The 22,312-nt window shown below is 41.4% G+C and overlaps 1 protein-coding gene across 1 annotated transcript; it reads right to left on the bottom strand.

Moving 5' to 3' along the window:
* Positions 1-8,106: 8,106 nt before the first annotated feature.
* Positions 8,107-13,583, bottom strand: LOC139367635 (scratch family zinc finger 2). Its single transcript, XM_071105904.1, has 2 exons — positions 13,074-13,583; positions 8,107-9,091 (listed from the first exon to the last, which is right to left on the bottom strand). Exons 1-2 carry the CDS (start codon positions 13,231-13,233, stop codon positions 8,274-8,276), a joined length of 978 nt encoding a protein of 325 aa, XP_070962005.1. The 5' UTR covers positions 13,234-13,583; the 3' UTR covers positions 8,107-8,273.
* Between the last annotated feature and the right edge of the window lie 8,729 nt (positions 13,584-22,312).

Genomic DNA, 22,312 nt, shown 5'->3' on the forward strand with positions numbered 1-22,312 from the left:
TTTTTATGTATCGATGTTTTCTTTGAAATATAATATATAAGAATACGAGCAGTAATATATACTAGATAAATAGAGATTGAATTTAGAAACACTTGTTGTAAAGCTTGGTTTTGGTAAACGCACATAAATATTACGTATTTACATGTTTTATTTTCTGGAATATCACTAATGAAGGGCTAGTTTTCTGCTGTCGCAGCATACACTTTTACATATGATCCATTGTCCCGGTTGTCCCTTGAGTGTAAAAAGCTTCCCGTGTCGTAGCCCACTGTCTGTCTCATTATACTGTTTCACTGCTGCTGTAGGACACTGAAGGACACCACCACCGCCACCATTCCAATTCAAGTCTTGTATATTCCCTGGAAACCAATCAAGAAAAGACCAGAATAATAATCCCCATCCACTGCCATGATTCATTTTAATTTTGTTCCACATTTTTCTCTCTGGCTTTTGAGTCACTGGTGAAAGAGGAGCTCCGGCATAAAATCAATGTTCCATTAAAATGTAATGATCAAGAATGGCTTTATAGCGCTCGAACAGATGGCTCTGCTTTTAATATAACCCTATGTTTCAGTAACTCTTACACAGAATATATCGCCATCACCTATATCTGGTCTGTTTTATCTATCAGTTGATATGGGGACTAGGAAGAATAATGGTCATATTTCTGAGAATTTGATAGATATGGTTGTAGCATTTCAGGCCAGATGGCCTCTAGATTAGTGGGATAGAAACTATGTCTAACAACAGTGATTTGATGTGGATGCCACTGGACAAACACTGGTCGAATCAACGTTTCCATGTCATTTAAACAAATCGATTCAATGTGTTGACGTTGAATCAACGTTGAATCAACGTGGAAAACTGATTGAATTTGCAAATAGTAGTCAATGTATGAGAATGTCGTATTTTTTTCCACCCATTTTAAATCCAATAACATGGTGACATTTGACACACGTTGAATTCACTTTAGTTGACAACACAACCAAATGTAAATAAAAATTAGACGTTGAACTGACGTCTGTGTTCAGTGGGATCAGTCTGAAGTAATTAATTGTAAACAAGGAATGTGCTATATTGATAGTGTAGCATAATTCAAATGATGATTTTCTTAATTCTGCTCCAGTTGAATCAGTATCAGAGAGGATGCAGCATCCAGTATATTGTAACAACGTGTTTTGTATGAAGTGAATAGGTTGTCTGATTGCTCAGAGGCCTTATCAAGTGAAATAAAAACGGACCTGTAGTTTACTTGTGCTATTGTTTTTATTATAGTTATCACCATTCTTAATTGTAGCAGAATCAAATAAACCAAAACACCCTACAGCAATCATGGCTTAAATGTATTCACACTTGGTTGAAAATATTAAAGACAGAAAAAGTGATGGAAAGAAAGATAGCGAGAAAAGAAAGTGGAAAATCTGAATCTATGTTTTGAGGACCATATGGAAGGTTTCAAGCAGACCACCATATGTTGAAGGCTTTTGTTATGGTAATAATTTTTGGCACTTTTCATCATTGCGCAGCCAAGCTTGGCAAATAAATAAAAGGAAAAAAAGAAAAGAGAAAAAGAACATGGACCAATCTCCCAGTCAGAATACACAGAGTAATGGAGTGTTGTTGGTAACCTATGATACAAGTCAGTATTTGACGTCAATCTATGTCTGAGGACGCCAGGAGATGAAGTGGAAACCGGCCACTAGGGGCAACAGTGAGCACTGTTACCTTCAAGTAGGTTTCAGTATTGCTAGGGTATTGTCGATGGGGATGGTAGATGGGCATTACCTTAGTGCCAAAGGTTGCATCTTCGATTCCAGCGAGAAAAAAGTATTTTTTAGATTATGCTTTAAGCCTATACCAGAGCTTAACCTCTACCTTAACCATTCGGAGTTAATGCCTAACGGTAATAATTTGGAGTTAATGCCTAAGCTTAAACCTAACCTTAAAAATGTGGAGTTAATGCCTAAACTTAACCTTAAACACGTTGAGATTTGATGTTTGGAACCGCTTTGAAATTTGATGTTTGAGAAACACGGATTAACTAATTCCGACATGAGATTGTGAGAGCTTGTTGCAGCTATGATGGATTTTAATTAAGACTTTCCCAGATTCACATTCCCACCCACACTGCAGTTGATACCTGTATTTGTCTTGTTTACAAAAGACAACATAAACAAAGAGAGCAAACAAGTAAATGTCCACATGCATTGTCATTATTATTGCTGGGATATACAGTGCCTTGCGAAAGTATTCGGCCCCCTTGAACTTTGCGACCTTTTGCCACATTTCAGGCTTCAAACATAAATATATAAAACTGTATTTTTTTGTGAAGAATCAACAACAAGTGGGACACAATCATGAAGTGGAACAACATTTATTGGATATTTCAAACTTTTTTAACAAATCAAAAACTGAAAAATTGGGCGTGCAAAATTATTCAGCCCCTTTAATTTCAGTGCAGCAAACTCTCTCCAGAAGTTCAGTGAGGATCTCTGAATGATCCAATGTTGACCTAAATGACTAATGATGATAAATACAATCCACCTGTGTGTAATCAAGTCTCCGTATAAATGCACCTGCACGGTGATAGTCTCAGAGGTCCGTTAAAAGCGCAGAGAGCATCATGAAGAACAAGGAACATACCAGGCAGGTCCGAGATACTGTTGTGAAGAAGTTTAAAGCCGGATTTGGATACAAAAATATTTCCCAAGCTTTAAACATCCCAAGGAGCACTGTGCAAGCGATAATATTGAAATGGAAGGAGTATCAGACCACTGCAAATCTACCAAGACCTGGCCGTCCCTCTAAACTTTCAGCTCATACAAGGAGAAGACTGATCAGAGATGCAGCCAAGAGGCCCATGATCACTCTGGATGAACTGCAGAGATCTACAGCTGAGGTGGGAGACTCTGTCCATAGGACAACAATCAGTCGTATATTGCACAAATCTGGCCTTTATGGAAGAGTGGCAAGAAGAAAGCCATTTCTTAAAGATATCCATAAAAAGTGTTGTTTAAAGTTTGCCACAAGCCACCTGGGAGACACACCAAACATGTGGAAGAAGGTGCTCTGGTCAGATGAAACCAAAATTGAACTTTTTGGCAACAATGCAAAACGTTATGTTTGGCGTAAAAGCAACACAGCTGAACACACCATCCCCACTGTCAAACATGGTGGTGGCAGCATCATGATTTGGGCCTGCTTTTCTTCAGCAGGGACAGGGAAGATGGTTAAAATTGATGGGAAGATGGATGGAGCCAAATATAGGACCATTCTGGAAGAAAACCTGATGGAGTCTGCAAAAGACCTGAGACTGGGACGGAGATTTGTCTTCCAACAAGACAATGATCCAAAACATAAAGCAAAATCTACAATGGAATGGTTCGAAAATAAACATATCCAGGTGTTAGAATGGCCAAGTCAAAGTCCAGACCTGAATCCAATCGAGAATCTGTGGAAAGAACTGAAAACTGCTGTTCACAAATGCTCTCCATCCAACCTCACTGAGCTCGAGCTGTTTTGCAAGGAGGAATGGGAAAAAAATTCAGTCTCTCGATGTGCAAAACTGATAGAGACATACCCCAAGCGACTTACAGCTGTAATAGCAGCAAAAGGTGGCGCTACAAAGTATTAAGTTAAGGGGGCTGAATAATTTTGCACGCCCAATTTTTCAGTTTTTGATTTGTTAAAAAAGTTTGAAATATCCAATAAATGTCGTTCCACTTCATAATTGTGTCCCACTTGTTGTTGATTCTTCACAAAAAAAATACAGTTTTATATCTTTATGTTTGAAGCCTGAAATGTGGCAAAAGGTCGCAAAGTTCAAGGGGGCCGAATACTTTCGCAAGGCACTGTATATACAGTACCACCTACTCATTCAAGGGTTTTTCTTTATTTATACTATTTTCTACATTGTAGAACAATAGCGAAGACATCAAAACTATGAAATAACACATATGGAATCATGTAGGACCCAAAAATGTGCTGAGTCCAAATTTAACATTTTTGATCCAACCTCCGTGTCTTTGTGTAGGTGAAGGAATTATTTCTGCATGTGTGGTTCCCACCGTGAAGCATGGTGGAGGAGGTGTGGTGGTGTGGGGGTGCTTGGCTGGTGACATCGTCTGAGATTTATTTAGAATTCAAGGCATACCTAACTAGCATGACTATCACAGCATTCTGCAGCAATACGCCATCTCATCTGGTTTGCGCTTAGACCCACTATCATTTATTTTTCAACAGGACAATGACCCAACATACCTCCAGGCTGTGTAAGGGCTATTTGACCAAGAAGTAGAGTGATGGAGTGCTGCATCAGATGACCTGGCCTCCACAATCAGGGAAAGGAAAAGCAGACAACAAGTGCCAACTCCTGTGGGAACTCCTTCAAGACTGTGGGAAATCCTTCAAGACTGTTGGAAAAGTATTCCAGGTGAAGCTGGTTGAGAGAATGCCAAGAGTGTGCAAAGCTGTCATCAAGGCAAAGGGTGGCTACTTTGAAGAATCTGAAATATAAAACATATTTTGATTTGTTTAACACTTTTTTGGTTACTACATGATTCCATATGTGTTATTTCGTAGTTTTGATGTCTTCGTCATTATTATACAATGTAGAAAATAGTAAAATAAAGAAAACCCTTGAATCAGTAGCTATGTCTGGTACTGTATATATCTATATATATACAAATATATTTACAAAATCGTCAAAGAGGAACAATGTTTTCCTTTCTCAAACTCTGAAAAAATGGTTTCAAAACAAATGATCACTTAATTTTCTGCATTTAGGGCTTCTATTCATTTTTGGAACAATATAAATTAGATTTTACAACCAAAACAAGATCTGTATTGGAAATACAGTGCAGTTTGGTTGTGATATTGCTCAGAACAAACATGGATCCCCCCATCAAGTAGGAGAATGAGCGTAAAAATAATGTTGAGCTTCAGTAACCAGAAAAACAACAATTTCCTTTTTAACTCAAAATACTCTACAAATGAAGTACCTGTAAACACATATTCCACAAGTTGCTGTGGAAACAGGTGGTTTTTCCACAACACGTACAGTATGGTCACCAAGCCTATCATGAGACAAAACTACATCTTTAGGATGAAAATCAAAGGTTAATATAGAGGTCAGGGTCATTATATGAGTTGAGTGGTAGTGGTGAAATAGAGGGAAAGATGAAACGATAGGAGAGAGACTCAGTTTATTCCCTGCAGGTTTTTAAAGGAGAACTCACCATTACTGTGACTGTGTCATCCATTTAGAATATGCAAATAGCTGACAGTGCATTTGCCTGCTGGTGCTCGACCTTCCCCTTGGAGGTCGCTCACCAACTCAATTACTCTCCCTATCTGCAGTCTGTCTGCAAACACCTGTTATCCTCCCACACGACACGGTCCTCTACCAATCCCAGACTAGCACATCTCACACACCACTAAACCACACGTCTCATGAAAACCAGTTAGAGGGGAGAGGGGTTATGATGTGAGGTGGGAGGGGATGGAGTGTATTATTATCTTATTACAATAACTGAGTCTTTGTCATTAAGAGATTTAGGTGGCTATCAGACATGAACAGACATGAAGAAAGGAATTTGTATAAAACCTTCATTGTCAATTGATGGATGAACATCCATTTTGTTGTTACATTAATCATAATGATACATTTTACATTTATATAATTATCTGGCTTCTAGTCACTGCTAATCCCAAAAAGAAACATATGGATTCAATATAGAGTGATCTGCCAAACAGCTTAATTTTAGAAGCCCCCGTGATTGTGAAAAATGCCTATCATAACAAATGTGCTAAACTCTGTATCACCCTGATGCCTGACACCATTATTTTCAGCCTTCCAACCAAGTGACAATTTTGGGAAGTGCTGTTTTTATTTTCTTGTGTTGTAATTTAAATGTCTATTAAGCTTCTAAGGTATTTTCAAGGCATTTTCACATTGCACTGCTAGACCAGGCTACAGAAACCTACCCAGTCTTCATCATAAGGAGTGAAACAACTGTTTTACAGCCAATCTCTCGATTACTGACTTTTCCCATTTCCAGGGCATTAGTGGCGTGCAGCAATGCTCTGGCATGGTAATCTTGAGAGCAATTGGGGTCGACACTGTTTTATAATTACTGCATTGCTATTATTATCGCCTGGCTAATCCACCTGGGAAAAAAAGCCTTCCCATTGCCATTATCTCCTCTGGCATGATAATTGGGGCTCCTCAGTCCTCCTTCCAACTAACTCAACCTGTCAGGATTCTGGAATACAGCTCTGTGAGTGGTGGAAGACAAGCCAGCTGGTAGTATAGAATGTGTCTCAGAATAACCTGATTCCCCCTATCCTATTCAGAGGGTTGAATAAGGAAGTCTTTGATGTTATATATGTGGAAAATGTTACATTTCACGGGATGTCTTAATAAAACACAATAGTAATGTTTGCTACAGTTTTGTATGACATAATTAAGGGTCAATCTTCGGCCAATACACGGAGGGAGGCAGTTGAGTGGACTCTATTTCTATTTCAACAACAAGATGCAGGATATCTTAACACTTCTTGTTCATCTGTTTCATTTTATTGCCCTAAATTGACTGCAAACAGGACAGCTTAGATTATTATTAATATACATGTCAATTGCCGTACCAGTGAAGTTATTATTGCCGTGAAACAAATATAATCTGCATTCATCATGTGTTTGAAGTTACCGCTGATACGAGACATTGTTCCTCTTTAAAAAACAAAGTCCAATGGACTCTCTACAGTTTCATGCATATAAACATTTTCTTTAAAGATCAGCAGCATCTTTACAAGGTCAATGGAAAGTCAGGTTTCAACACGTGAATAGACAAATATTGTAATGGCATAAATAAATAGATGAATAAATTAACAATCATGTAAATGAATAAATAAAATACATAGATACATTGACAGATAAATAAATAGTTACATAAATAGAGAAATACATTATGTACAAGGTAGTAGGACGATTTACATCTAATGGTAGAAAGAGCTTTCAGCAACATATAAATACAAAAACGAATCCTTTGTAACTGAGGGTGCATGTCATGAGATCATACCTTTTCCTTATTGAGGTAATAGAAAAAGAGGGGGGCATGTCAGAGAGTGTATAATGAACATTGCTTATTACGTAAGACTGAGGGAAACACCACAGAGTGGCAAAGTTCATGCAAGCCACTGCGGTGGAGGAAGAACAGGGATGGTTTTCATTGCTATAGACAGGTCACTGCACAATGCACATGGCACTTATAACAACAGATCGGTAGATTTGGTTTGGCTCCCAGTGTGATTTTTGTTCTAGTTACCAGTATGATGAAGAGCGTATACTTTGATTGCCGCCGGAATCTTGTGATAACACAACCTGTTCAACAGGTTTCCCATAACAACTCAGAACAACTGCTCTGATGGAACTGACAATGACCCCTGGTTCATGATCCTAATTGGGAAGCTGGAAGCTTTTGGAATACCCACAGTTACAAAGTTGCTTTGCTTTTAAAAAATCAAGGAAGAATTGGCACAAAAAATAAACAACAAATTCAGTCGGACAATAGAAAAATAACACCTATTGAATTAAAAACATATGTGTGACAAAAAGGGTATGTTTTTAACTTTTAAATGAGCTCCCATTTTTTGAAAATACTGTCATAATTCACATTTTCATAAAAAGTTCATGTTGGCAGTTGCAAAAGAATTAAATTCTTAGCAAATAAAAAGCAGCATAAAAATACAAGAGGTCATTTTTGTCTCTAAAAAACAAAAGAACACTGTTACTGTCCTTTTTTTGATGTTGTTCATTTTTTTTCCTGTAGTATTTTCTATAAAATATCAGGAATCTAAATATTATTACTATTGATATCAATATCATTATAGTCATTGATAAAAATTCACATGCCAGGCCTCATATATAATTGTGTGTGTGTGCGTATGTGGGTGTGTGTTTGTGTGTGCGTATGCTTGTGTTTGTGTGTGTGAGCTAAAAACAAGTCTTTATTTGGGGGATGGGTGTTTTGATTGTATGTATCTGTGGACGATTAGCTACTGTGCAGGGCGGGGGGGGGGGGGGGGGGGGGGGGGATCCAGCATATTTTGAAATTGTCTTTGCCATAATCAGAACAGTTTCTTCACGTAATCTCAGTGAAAATATTGCTTTCTATAAAAGGGAAGAAAAAAGGGATGTAGGGCAGAGTGAAGGGGGTTATTGGTTGTAGAACCTAGGGTTCCAAAATCTGCTTCCGTCCTTCTGGTTCCGCCAGCTAGTTCTCAGAGCAGGACTCGTCCTCATCTTCATCCCCAGATCCCTTGAAGCAGGCTGACTCATAGTGCTTGTTCAGGTAGGATTTCAGGGCGAAGGTCTTATTGCAGCGCTTGCAGCGGTAGTGCTTGAAGGCAGAGTGGGTTTGCATGTGGGCGCGGAGGTTTGAGCGGTCAGCAAAGGCTTTGCCGCAGTGGGCGCAGGCGAACGGTTTCTCCCCGGTGTGTGAGCGCATGTGGCCCTGCAGGAGCCAGGGCCGGCTGAAGGCCTTGCTGCACACATCGCACTTGTGCTTGAGGTCATGGGTGAGGATGTGCATGGCCAGCGCCGGCATGGACACATACACTTTGTCGCAGGTGGGACACTTGCGCGCCATCTTGCTATCCAGGCTACGGTGCGTCTGCTTGTGCCTGCTGAGGTTGGATGAAGTGGCGTACGTCTTGCCACACTCATTGCAGGAGTGGCGGGCCGTGCCGGCGGCCCCGGCCTCCCTCTCCTCCGTGGCATCGGCATTGGACGTGGCAGAACTACCTCCCTTACGGCCATCACCGTCTCCCTTCCGCCGCGAGCGCCCGTCGGAGATGAAGAAGGCATCCATGGTGTAACCCTCGGTCGGGGCCTCCGCCTCGCCGCTGTAGAAGCCGCTGGCTGTCATGCCGGACTGGGGGCTGTCAGGGTGCTCCAGGTCAGGGTCACAGTACTCCTCGCCCCCGCTGCTCACCTGGGTGTAAAGGGGGTCAGAGACGGGCGAGGCCAGCTTGAGCTCCATCTTCTTCTCCCCCTGGTATACCGATGGCGTGATGTAATCCTGGATGTAGCCTGGAGAAAACACACACAATAATAGTTAGAGTAAGGCAAAACACACACACACAGTCTACAGTAGTCTACAGTAGACCTGGGGTTGTGGTGGTAGATACGTCTATTGTGATGTGATTACACAATTATTATTGATGATTGCCTCTTGTAAATTATGAAACAATAGCATAAAAACACACAAAACACATTGCAATTTCCCCAAATCACACAGAACTAACCACAGGCCTCGGACTGTTATGCTGCTGCCGAACATTATTCACAGCATTCAGCCTTATTACACAGTTACAGTGCAGATGAGTGGTAGCTGCTACATACAGATAATAGCTCATTAAATAGACCCGTGAAAGAAGGCCCCTCTTATTACACAACGTGGTCTCATTGATTAGACACCTTTTCTTCCCACGATAAGACTTTCTCACTATAAGGTATGTCAATCCTCTGTGACTATCTCTTTGCTGTGTTTGCCCAATTTAAGCCTGAACACGCTGGGCCCATCAGACAGCACACACTGTCAAGGGTCAGGGGTGACTGTCTACCACACTATAAATTAATTGATCTAAACCAGGGGGCATCAAGCACCACATAAATCTGACGGGGCACAAAGTATGCAAACACCTGAAACAGCTTTTTCCTGCTATCTAGAGCCATAATCATTATGTTTAATTCTATATCAATATATATATATACATATACATATATACTGGTGGTGGTTCTTTTTTTAAAGAAACTAAATATGCTTCTCTACATCTCTGCTAAACTTTGGGTAAAAGATTGAAAGGAATGAGAGTCTTACTCGGTACATTTAGTAATTGCTTGCTTTTCTAAAGTCTGCCAGCCTTGCCAGCTAAGACAGTTAGACAAGCTAGCGACTCTAACTGGATTGATAGCCTGACATGGCTTCTTGGTAGCTATAGTTATGAGGTTTGGAGATTGGGAACCTATCTGGGCTAAAGCCAACTTCATAATATTGCTAGGTGGCTAGTAGTATTAGAGAAAAATATATATATTTAAAAAAATGTTATATGACAAATCTGATGGGGCATGTGCCCCCTATGGGCATGATGCCTCTGATCTCAACAGAGTAGCACTTCCAGGATATTTCCAACATTTCTCACTAGATTATTGACTTATGTTACATTACAGACGGGCAATCTTTTTGTCTAGACAATTTTTTGTCCCTCCTTTAATTGTGAGGCAGCCAAGTGAAGCTAAAAGGTTTCCTGGCAGCTGTAAAGAGCTAAAACAACGCTGAATATGAAGTAACATTAGTAACATTAGCCGAGTTCATCTACACACTAAACATGTTCCACTTTAACAGCTTCCGAGAATATAGGACAAACATACGATTCCAATTGGAATGTGTGGTCCAAATCCTGCCCTGGGAGAAGTAGTGCATAACTGCAGAAAAATAAACCCATTCCTAAGCACTGTGTGCAGCACGCGGTGGAAATTAACTATTGACTGTTTTTTAATGAAATTCTAAGTTTCTTGCTGATCAATATGCCATCATCTGTAAAATAGTACAGCTGTTGGAACACACTGTGTGAGGGGAAATAAGATAGAAGTAATGCAGGCTCGGGCACAGAATAAACGGACTGGAGAGGACAACACAATGATAGCCTATTGCACATGGTGCAGTGATGGAAAGGTTAAGCGGAAACACGATAAACAGGATTACCAACGGAACAAAATGGCTATAGTGTTTGTGAAGAGGGTCACCTGTATGCAACAGTAAGCTCGCTGAAGTGCCTTTAAGAATCAGGTCATTCGAAAATCCATTTAAGTGCTCTCTTAGAATGCTGTCTCCATTCCCAAGGGGTCCCTCTCAGAGCCCATTCCTTGTCAAAGGCATTACCATGATACTGTTGGACTGGGAGACTGGGATCTTACAGGAAGGCAGGGGTGGTATTTGGTCAAACGCACCATCTCTTGTTGACTAGATAACAACTTATGATATTTGGGAGATGTAGCCTATAGTAAAGAAATCATTTTAAAAATACTTCTTAAGGTAATGGTAATTCTTACTTCATTTCAAGTATATAACACATTGTTATATTTTCTCCCAACATCTAAAATGAGGCACTATCTCCTCCAATATACAGTACCCTAAAGAGAGCACAGGAAAAGAGTCAAACATACTGTAAACAGCAACAGATTGTTATTGGAACATACAGTATGTGGACATCTTGTTTTCTATTCCCCTGGTTAATTGCACATATGCAACCGATTTCAATTACTTAAGGTCAGACAGAGAGTTCATCATTTGTGGCTGAACTAATGCTGTACCAACCTTTGCAGTACAGCAACTCATTCCTCTAATGCAGAGCAAGCATGTAATTAATGGACTCCCTCTCCCACCTTCCTCTTTGTTGTTCGACAGACACTTCAAGTCAAATGTCTCCACAATGGAGGGAAATCCGTTGGCGCAGCCTAAGTGCTGATGCAAGGCATTTCAACAATGTTATGATTTCTCTGGGATTTCATTGAGCAGACGAGAAGGCTTCCTTCCTAATGCAATAGACTATAATGTTTTTTTTCCCCCAGTCAAAATAATTTATTTCTCAAAGGAAGAGGAGTAGTGTTTATTATTTACATGACAATAGAATGAGACTAACGTGTTTATAAAGGATTGTAATTTCAATACGCATAGTCTATGTAATGAATCTGGTTCCATAACTTCATCATAACCTTGTGCATTTGTGTAAAGAAAACACACATTTATTTATCCTCATAATCTATAATTTCAAAATATACATTTAGTTAAATTGGCCATTCACTACAGCCATCATTTGTGAATAACAACAACACCGTGCAAACATGTGCTTTTGTTATTGGTTGCTGTTGCAAATCTAAAATCACTGAATCACAGTAGTATGTGATGTGATGGAATAACAAGTGGGCATTGTTTGTTCACAGATTGAGCTGAACTGTAAAGCTATCTGCTCATTGCCAGACAAAATAACAAAGAGAGACAGACGTCTGGCATCCTAAATATGGCCACAAAATGGGAGCGAGCTAAAACCTGACTGACTGAAAGTGAAGGACGTCTCTCTCTGGCTCCGGCTCTGGCTCTGGCTCTGACTGGACTTGGGCTTAGCGTGATGCCCAGTCCTAATGATGCCCACTGTGCAGCTATGTGCCCTTTCTTCTATGTTTACTGTATACCCTTGGTCACGTGGCCCCTCGTCAATGCTGCTCGAAGCATTTCTGTATTTTTCTCCCTCCCCCCCCCCGTACTGTACATGGCTGAAACTCTACCTCTGCTAGTTTTCAAACGCCCGGAAGGAGGAGAAAGATGTAGCGGACGGATGGGGGTGGGGAGACTGTGCATGCATGCTCTGGTTGGATGGGAAGGGAGGGGGGCAGAGGGGGGTTCGGACTGTGATGGAAACTCAAGGACAATAACAGCTAAGGACAAATGTATCATCCGGCACTCATCTTTCATGTTCATACATTTTTCAGTTTGTCATCCTATATGTTAATATCTCAATTTGTCATCCTGTATGTTTCAGGCACACAGTAATTTGTGCAAGTAATACAAATTCAGATACACACGTCTACAGATGTGCGGCACGTTTTGCTCCCCAATTTGCATAAGCCGATCCTCTGCTGTGACCTGAATTGTGTCTGCCTATCATCAGAGTAAAAAAAAAAAGTCTGGGAGCACAATGGGGGTGGGGTAGTGGTGCTGGAGAGGATTATTTGCGATACGGATGCAAAATCAGCCGGCTTTATGTAACATCTGCTATGAATTCCCAGACAACAGGCATGTCAAGGGGTGAAGAGGCACTATTTCACCTAACAACCACTTATACACAAAGAAAAGAGAATTCCAACTGTATTTACTATGTTGATATCATGGGGCATTCTGATTCTGGAATCAACAACTAAACCTGTTTCTCCAAAGGGAGCAGTGATACAGTAGCACACCCTAGACAACGGCAGGCAGGACGTGTGTGTGCTGTGCAGAGGTATGCAAACTCACCATTCTCACTGAGGCGAACCCCCAAGTTGGTCACAGAGTCAGTGATGGAGCGTGAGAAAGGAGTGAACGAGTCGTCCAGGTGGTGATGGTGATTAGAGGCAGCATTGGATGAAGAGAAATCATCAAGCTTTATTTTCTTCACCAAAAACGAACGGGGCATGTTTCAAAGAATAAAAAACACACAGACCCGAGAATCACGCATGAGAAGAAAAGAGAAGACCCCCAAAGAAAGCAGCAAACAGGCAGAGCTGGAGCCTGCTGACGGTAGTAGTAATCCTTGTGTTAAACAAAAAGACAACCTCTAAAAAACATAAGAGAAGGAAAGAAAATGGAAACCAGTGGAGAACAAGGCTGACGGCAACGCTGTGTGTTACTCTATGGCTCCCCCAGCTTTCAAAAAGATAAAAAATCTTCTGGTTCAGCACTGGATAGCTCCTGTGATGCAGCAGGCTTAAAGGACCAGAGAGAAGAGAGCGAGAGAGAGAGAGAGCGTGGAGGAGGGAAGGGAGAGAGAGACTGTCGGACTAGCTGAGATCAGCGATCTCTCCAGCTTTTATATGGGGCACAGGCAGTGGAAGATCAGGTGGTGCTGCGAAATGGAGCTGCTTAGCTTTAATCCATCAAATGTCCCCGGGGACACACATCAAATTACCACTGAACCGTCTGTGCATTCATTCGCACACAGTCAGAGGAGAAAGAACACAGCCAGACCCCCCCCACACACACACACACTGCCCCCACTACTACCACCCCCCTTTCACCCCCTCTTATGCTCCATGGCATGCTCAGAGGAGGAGTAAAAGAGGGGGCGGGCAGACAATGGAGACATGTGGATGAGAGCACATTCAGTGTCCTGTCTCCCATTGTTTTCAGATGAAGTGGCACAGTTTATGTTTGCCTTGTTACAGGCACTGCCTCGCTTCCTTCTCATCCTTTCCTCTCTGTCACCTCACTACCTCTCCCCATTCCAAACTATCCTTGGCTGAAACGAACGTAGACATATCCTACTGTAATTCCACAATTCTAATTTTTCTCCGTAATTCCCTATGAGAAAAGTTTTTGAATTGGAAATTGATTTTTAGGTACCTTCCTGATTGACTGCATTGGAATGAAATTGACTCTAACCTTGACACACGCACTGTAGAGTTTCATGAAAGTGATCTCAGCACTGTTTATCTGTTTATCCATGGATCTATTTGGAGCGTTCCTGGCAAACTCTCTCGAATTTTTTCCCTGGCGGTGCGGCACAGATGTGTTTCCTGCAATGCATGAAAATGTATTATCTGTTTAATTACATCTTTTTGATTAGAGTGAAATGCACAATTAGACCCACATCTGCTAATTAGTGAGGTCAATTCTAGATTGATTTGGGTTGATAATATTAAAGCATAGCTGGCAGCAAATACTTCAAAATATTGAACAGTTTTCCTTTTAGAATACGGTCAGAAAGTGTCACTGTATCTGACAAATATACATTGGAGACTGTAGAAATCTTACATAACAAGACGTGATTTCTCATTTGTAGAACACTGTATGTCTGTCATGCATATGAACTCTCATCATTCTCAATAATCAATCAGGAAAACCATGCACAGCCATGCTGGATCATACAGCAAAACATTGTCATGCTGCAATGATACAGTAGCAAGGCTATGGGACAATTTCATGCTGAATTGACAGTCATAAATTGGAAGTGACAGTGTTATAACTGTGCTGCTGCTTGTTTCAACAATTTGGACATACTCTAAGAAACGTGCTACAGCCAAGTTCAGTTATCTAGTCTACGGAGGAGCAGAAATTGAGAAATATGGAGAAAACACTGTGCATCATGCTATGAATGATTTCCCAAAGGTTTATGGTGTGGGACCAATTACTGAAAGTTGCTGTCCACAGTTTACTGTATAGGCACATGTCTTGTACACATCTGGTATTTCTGGGCCTACTCTCTCAGGGTTCTTGAGTCTATTTAATAGTAATGTTCTTTCCAAATTCAGCACAACTCTTGCTGGGTTTTAGACATTGTAATTTTGACATCGGAAAGCTACAAGTGTTTCTGACTTCAACAAAAAATCAGCCAGGGGGATAGATTAAAGTTAACTTTTTTTAAACTAATATCGAACTTCTCCAGCAGTTTTTAACCGACCTCTAGTTTGACTCTGCGGTCTGAACTGAGGTTTATCTGTGGCAGAGGCCCTCCTCATTCTTCTGCTTTCTGTACGGTGCAGTGGAGCAGAACCAGGGCACCCCTCTCTGCTTCAAACATGGCAAGCAGACATTAACATTACACACGTAAAGATAATGCTCTGAAGAAACATTGAGGCACTGATAGCAACTCAACCTAATGGAGGAAGGAAACCTCCATTGAGAAAGAAGCATCCTCAGCACCTATGTGTCAGTCCTCCCAGTTCTATTGCCCTACATTTAAGTGGTTTTACAGTGTTATTTGTTTTATTCAAATGATTGTGTGTGGTTAACTTTTATGTCTGATTTGCTTAACTGGCTATATTTCGACAGGATACACAGTATTCAACCATGAATGATCCTGATTTCATATTTGAAACCAACAACTGCTAGTTACAGGTGACAGGTTACAGGTTGCCTCTCACCCTATCACTCCTCTCCCCTTCCCTGAGTACCAGTCCATTAGAACCCCCCCAGACTCACTCTGACATCTGATCACTGCCTCGGGACAAGTGTTGCCATGGTGACAGCCCCTCAGGGTTAGTGGGAGTGGGACGGCTCTACCCTCCCCAGTAGTCGGGGCAAGGGCTTGGGTTGTATCCACAGTCTGGTCAGAGGGGGAGACAGCGACACTATCTCAACTGCATTAACATACTGTACAGCCTCAGAGGGCTGTGGAAAGCTGGCCAGCTGAATGTTAAATGTCTTGGGTTTCTTCTTGTTTGAGGCAATTCCTCCACTAGAGATGCTGTGAAGCCCAAAACAGAGGAAATAAAGCCATTGGAGAAGGAGTCACATGTAAAGCAATTCAATCCCTTAATTTACTTTCAGGCTAATTCATCTCAGTAACTTCTTTAGAAATCAAGGGTTTCATTTGAATAGAGAGAAGGTAGTGGTGCCTAAGGAGTCCAGGACACAGGCCATTGTGCCCCTTATAACGTTACCATGAGTGTGAGTCAAGGTGCTCAGAGTCCATTAGGCACAACCACCATCAATAATTCACCTCGCTCTGCCTTACTGGGTTAGTGCAGCAAGCCAATATCCCCCTCATACTGTTTTATCATAGAGGCTCTGTCGTGTGCTGTAGCAAATATTGTTGTGCTGTTCTATGATAAACATCCTATACTGATGACTCACCAGCGTAGAGGGATGATTTGGTCGCGATAATAGTTTCTCCAGCTAAATCAAACTGAGAACGACGAATAATATTCTCTGCATTGGAATACAAATAAATAAATAAACCCAGACTACAACAAACAAATGAATAATTGTTATGTATGGCGCTTTCCAATGTCATGCACACCCTTTCTTCTGTTGCAAATAACAAACTGATCAGCCCTAGAAAAAGAGAAGAAGGTCGAGAAGACAATATTTTGTACTTTGTTGAGGACTCCCGGCTCAACATAGCCACACTATATCAAATGCAAGTTGGCATATATCACTCATGCCCTATTTGGCTTGTGTGTGCCTGTTGTTCTGTGTGTGCGCTTTTGTTGTCCACAGGCAACTGTACAATAAGTGGGGCAATTAACTGTGAAAGGCAGAAAGAAGCTAACATGTTCCTATCTCTCTTTGGTGGGTGAGATAATTTATGCTAATAACATCTCCACCAGCTCCAGTCTGCCTAAAAATGATAGCAGACCCTTCATTCTCCCTCTGAAAAATCCTTTTCATCCTCCAGAAAAAGCTGTTTCTCAACACCTTGCAAGAAGACAGCTGCATGGAAATGAATGAATATCTCTCAGACAGAGCCCAGACAGAATTGGATTTTCAATGTTCCACAACTATCAATATATAATGGTAAATACACTCACTCACACTCACTCATACTGTGAGCCCCTTTGTGGTTAGGAAGGGAAGGAGTAGGCCTACCTAATTAGGATGTATAAACATGAATAACAACCCATTGCCCAGTGATATTTAGATACTTTGGTGTGTGTGATAAGATGAGAAAAATTTTGAACAGAAATGATACAACAACAAATCTACCCAGCCCAAGGTGGGATCAATATAGAAATATACAATTGTTTTGCAGTGCAAAAAAATAAGACATCTCTTCCTATGTCCTATTGTGAGTACTTCTTCCCAATTTAGCCTCCTGCACACTTACAACCTAGTCTCCATCTCTCTGTCTCTCTGTCTCCATCTCTCTCTCACCTTCTCTCTCGCCCTCTCTCTCATTCCCTAACGCTTTCTCTCTCTTTCTCTCCCTTCTACTCTCCCCCTAGCCCCCATTTTCTCTCCCACCCCCCCAATCTGTTGTTCTTTTCCTCTCAATAGCCACCTTCACAGAGAACCCAGGAATGTAGGAAATGTATTCAATATGATGTATGAATGATGTTTCTTAATATCATTTAATCTGCAGCTCGGTACGCTGTTCCAGTGGCATAAATTCCTTTATCATATTATGGATGAGGAGGAAATCACTGGCCGTGCAGAGCGGGTGTTTTCCGTGATGCCAGTTCAATAAATAACACTGGTGAAAGTGAGCGCAATAAAGCATATGCAATCTTCACCATATGGTAGGTAGCTAGCTGCCCACAACCATACACAGTAAGGTGCTCTGTTATTGTCAGCGTGGTGAGAAAGTCATTTTCTAAAACCGTCAATGGAGAGATTCTTGGATTGGACTTAAATAATACATCTGATTGTTCATCTCCACACCAAAAAAAATACATTATTATTCATAAACATTTCCTCAAAAAGCAAACCTACAACCCAGTACCTTCCAAAGGAATGACGTAGAAGCACCCTAGTGCCATTAAAAAAAAAAATTAAAGATCTTGTTTTAAATGTAAAAGCCACTCTCCAAGAGGTTTCCTATGTATTCATATCATCCGTTTCCCTTTCTATAGTGATAATTAAATATGAATTATAATTGTCATCACAGCACCTTGCTCTAAGTTATCTCTAAATGATTGTTCCAGTAATCTTATTCTAAGTTAATTGGGTTAATTAATCATCAACAGTCCCTCCTCTAACCCTCCTCCATCCCCCATCCTCCATCCCCAAAAAGGCATTGCAGGTTTTTTTCATAATATGTTCCATGGAGAAGGTCATACCACTTGATAATAGACTGTCTCTTGCAATTTGTACCCCGACCCCAAAATAGGAGCAACTGCATTAGTATGATGTTATCAGTCTGTTTGAAATTAGACAACAAATTAGAATATTTGCATGCAGCATGAATGAAGTGGAATGGCCCAATAGACAAAACACAGACCAAAGATGTTAATTGTGTAGCAAGTCCAAAAATATTTTCTCATTTCAGTTGCTCATTTGTCTGTGTGAGCAACACCTGTTTGCTTTAGGGGACAAACCAAGACATGGAGCCCTTGTTTGCCAAAAACGAAGCCCTTTCATGAATAAAATGAAGGAATTTGCAACCAAGCAAATTCTCCATCAGGCAACATTGAAGCAGGCGTCTTTTTTCTCCTCTTATGTGCTTCCCTTCCCACCAATGCTGCTTGTCAGAGAGGTGAGGATCAATTTCCCCCAGATTAGGCTGCCTGTGGAAAATGATTGCTTTTTCTACTACTTAGCAACAATTTTTCAATTTCCTGTGGTCTTTGTTACTCTCAACATTTTTGCAAATGAGCAAAACAGAGGCGAGCAGAGCAGCATTTCTGCCTTTACGAACTTCACCTTGGGACCGGTCGTCATTTGCATATATATTGAGAGCATACGTTTTTGGTTTATAATAGTCGCCATTCTGGGGTGGGGGTGGGGAGGTGGGAGCGGCTGGCAGGCATTCTGTCACCTGTTATGAGGCCCTTGTCCACGAACAACGCTGAGGCAGACAATAATCACGGTGCTAGGAGACTGGGATCCTAATGCACTGGTGTGGTGGAGTTGCTCTTTTGTGACACACTCTCTTCTATCCCAACAGATAGACTACAGGCTACCACAAAACAAAGACCATTTACCCTGCGGGGGGGCAGATTTAGCCATAAAATATATTTATAGTTACATTCATTAATCAACGCTGCATTAAAAGTCATATAATTGCATGATGTGTAGTCCTAATAAATGTTTTCTTTGTGTACCTGTATACTGTAGCATTATACAGTGAGTAAACAAAAAATTAGGAAGACCTGCTCTTTCCATGACAGACTGGCCAGTTGACTCCAGGTGAAAGCAAGGATCCCTTATTGATGTCACCTGTTGAATACACTTCAAATCAGTGTAGATGAAGTGGGGGAGGCAGGTTAAAGGGGGATTTTTAAACCTTGAGACAATTGAGACAAGGATTGTGTATGTGTGCCATTCAGAGAGTGAATGGGCAAGACAAAAAATGTAAGTGCCTTTGAACGAGGTATGGTAGTAGGTGCCAGGCACACCGGTTTGTGTCAAAAACTGCAACGCTGTTGGGTTTTTCAATCTCAACAATTTCCCTTGTGTATCGATAATTTTCCACCACCCAAAGGACATCCAGCCAACTTGACACAACTATGGGAAGCATTGGAGTCAACATGGGCCAGCATCCCTGTGAATCGCTTTCGACACCTTGTAGTCCATGCCCGATGAATTGAGGCTGTTCTGAGGAAAAAAGGGGGTGCAACTCAATATTAGGAAGGTGGTCCTAATGTTTTGTACACTCAGTGTACATAACATATAAAATCCCATTCTTTACTTTGAAATGTAACTGCGCAACCATGCATGTTTTTGCGGTGCACATCGGTGCGTGTGTAAGTGTGTGTGTGCATTCATAGACCTACATTTGTGTGTTTGAGCACATTTCAAAGGGCATGCAGCTTTTGTGCAGGAGGCACACACACGCAGACGATGCAGCTGGCAGTCAGAGGCAAGCTGTGTTCACTGTGTTGCTGCCTTGAAGCGTGCAAGTTGGCACACTTACAGAAGGCCGTGGCTCCTGCGTCACCCTTTATATAGGGTGCATAAAAGCTGCCTCCTTCCCCGTCTGCTGTCTGCTCCATCCAGAACGGCTGATGGTCATACCAAGGATCATTTAGCTATTTGATTTTTAATTTTACAACCCCTTTAGGTATCTGCAAAAAATTATTAAAAACAATTGTCTGATGAAACATTGAATTTGGCGTTACTGCTATTGTCCCATAGAGACAAATTGAATAACAGATTCAAACATTGAAAACAGATAGTCCCAGTCTGAGGTCCTAAGTGCTTTGGAGCAGGTTTCCATCAAGGATCTCTTTGCTCCGTTCATCTTTCCCTCGACTCTGACTTGTTTCCTAATCACTGCCACTTAAAAACATCCCCCACAGCATGATGCTGATCCACCATGCTTCACCGTAGGGATGATGCCAGGTTTCCTCCAGACTTGACACTTGGCATTCAGGTCAAAGATTTCAATCAATCAATCAAATGTGTTTATAAAGCCCTTCTTACATCAGCTGATGTCACAAAGTGCTGTACAGAAACTCAGTCTAAAACCCTAAACAGCAGGCAATGCAGGTGTAGAAGCAGGGTGGCTAGGAGCAACTCTCTAGAAAGGCCAGAACGTAGAAAGAAACCTAGAGAGGAACCAGGCTATGAGCGGTGGCCCATCCTTTTCTGGCTGTGCCGGGTGGAGATTATAACAGAACATGGCCAAGAAGTCAAAATGTTCATAGATGACCAGCAGGGTCAAATAATAATAATCACAGTGGTTGTAGAGGGTGCAACAGGTCAGCACCTCAGGAGTAAATGTCAGTTGGCTTTTCATAGCCGATCATTCAGAGTATCTCTACAGATCCTCTCTAGAGAGTTGAAAAAAGCAGGTCTGGGACAGGTAGCACGTCCAGTGAACAGGTCAGGGTTCCATAGCCGCAGGCAGAACAGTTGAAACTGGAGCAGCAGCACAGCCAAGTGGACTGGGGACAGCAAGGAGGCATCAGGCAAGGTAGTCCTGAGGTATGGTCCTAGGGCTCAGGTCCTCCAAGAGAGAAAGAAAGAAAGAAAGAAAGAAAGACAGAAAGAAAGAAAGAAAGAAAGAAAGAAAGAAAGAAAGAAAAAGAGAGAGAATTAGAGAGAGCATACTTAAATTCACACAGGACACCGGATAAGACAATGTGTCAAGAGATATAGTAATAAAGAACTTGAGTGTCTCCCTTTATCCTAGGTCCTGGCAGAGTTGTGCAGACTCAGGACAACTGAGCTTTGGAGGAATACGCAGATTTAAAGAGGAGTCCGTAATTTTCTTTCTTATGATCATGATCTTTTCCTCAATAAAGTTCATGAATTTATCCCTGCTGAAGTGAAAGCCATCCTCTCTTGGGGAATGCTGCTTTTTAGCTAGCTTTGCGACAGCATCAAAAATAAATGGTGGATTGTTCTTATTTTCCTCAGTTAAGTTGGAAAAATAGGATGACCGAGCAGCAGTGAGGGCTCTTCCATACTGCACGGTACTGTCTTTCCAAGCTAGTCGGAAGACTTCCAGTTTGGTGTAGCGCCATTTCCATTCCAATTTTCTGGATGCTTGCTTCAGAGCTCGGGTATTTTCTGTATACCAGGGAGCTAGTTTCTTATGACAATTTTTGTTTTGTTTTTAGGTGTGCGACTGCATCTAGGGTATTGCGCAAGGTTAAATTGAGTTCCTCAGTTAGGTGGTTAACTGATTTTTGTACTCTGACGTCCTTGGGTATGTGGAGGGAATCTGGAAGGGCATCTGGGAATCTTTGGGTTGTCCGAGAATTTATAGCACGGCTTTTGATGATCCTTGGTTGGGGTCTGAGCAGATTATTTGTTGCGATTGCAAACGTAATAAAATGGTGTTCCGATAGTCCAGCATTTTGAGGAAAAACATTAAGATCCACAACATTTATTCCATAGGACAAAACTAGGTCCAGAGTATGACTGTGGCAGTGAGTAGGTCCGAAGACATGTTGGACAAAACCCACGAGTCGATGATGGCTCCGAAAGCCTTTTGGAGTGGGTCTGTGGACTTTTCCATGTGAATATTAAAGTCACCAAAAATTAGAATATTATCTGCCATGACTACAAGGTCCGATAGGAATTCAGGGAACACAGTGAGTAACACTGTATATGGCCCAGGAGGCCTGTAAACAATAGCTATAAAAAGTGATTGAGTAGGCTGCATA

This window comes from Oncorhynchus clarkii, chromosome 16 (genome assembly GCF_045791955.1).
Source record: "Oncorhynchus clarkii lewisi isolate Uvic-CL-2024 chromosome 16, UVic_Ocla_1.0, whole genome shotgun sequence".
Classification (NCBI taxonomy): domain Eukaryota; kingdom Metazoa; phylum Chordata; class Actinopteri; order Salmoniformes; family Salmonidae; genus Oncorhynchus; species Oncorhynchus clarkii.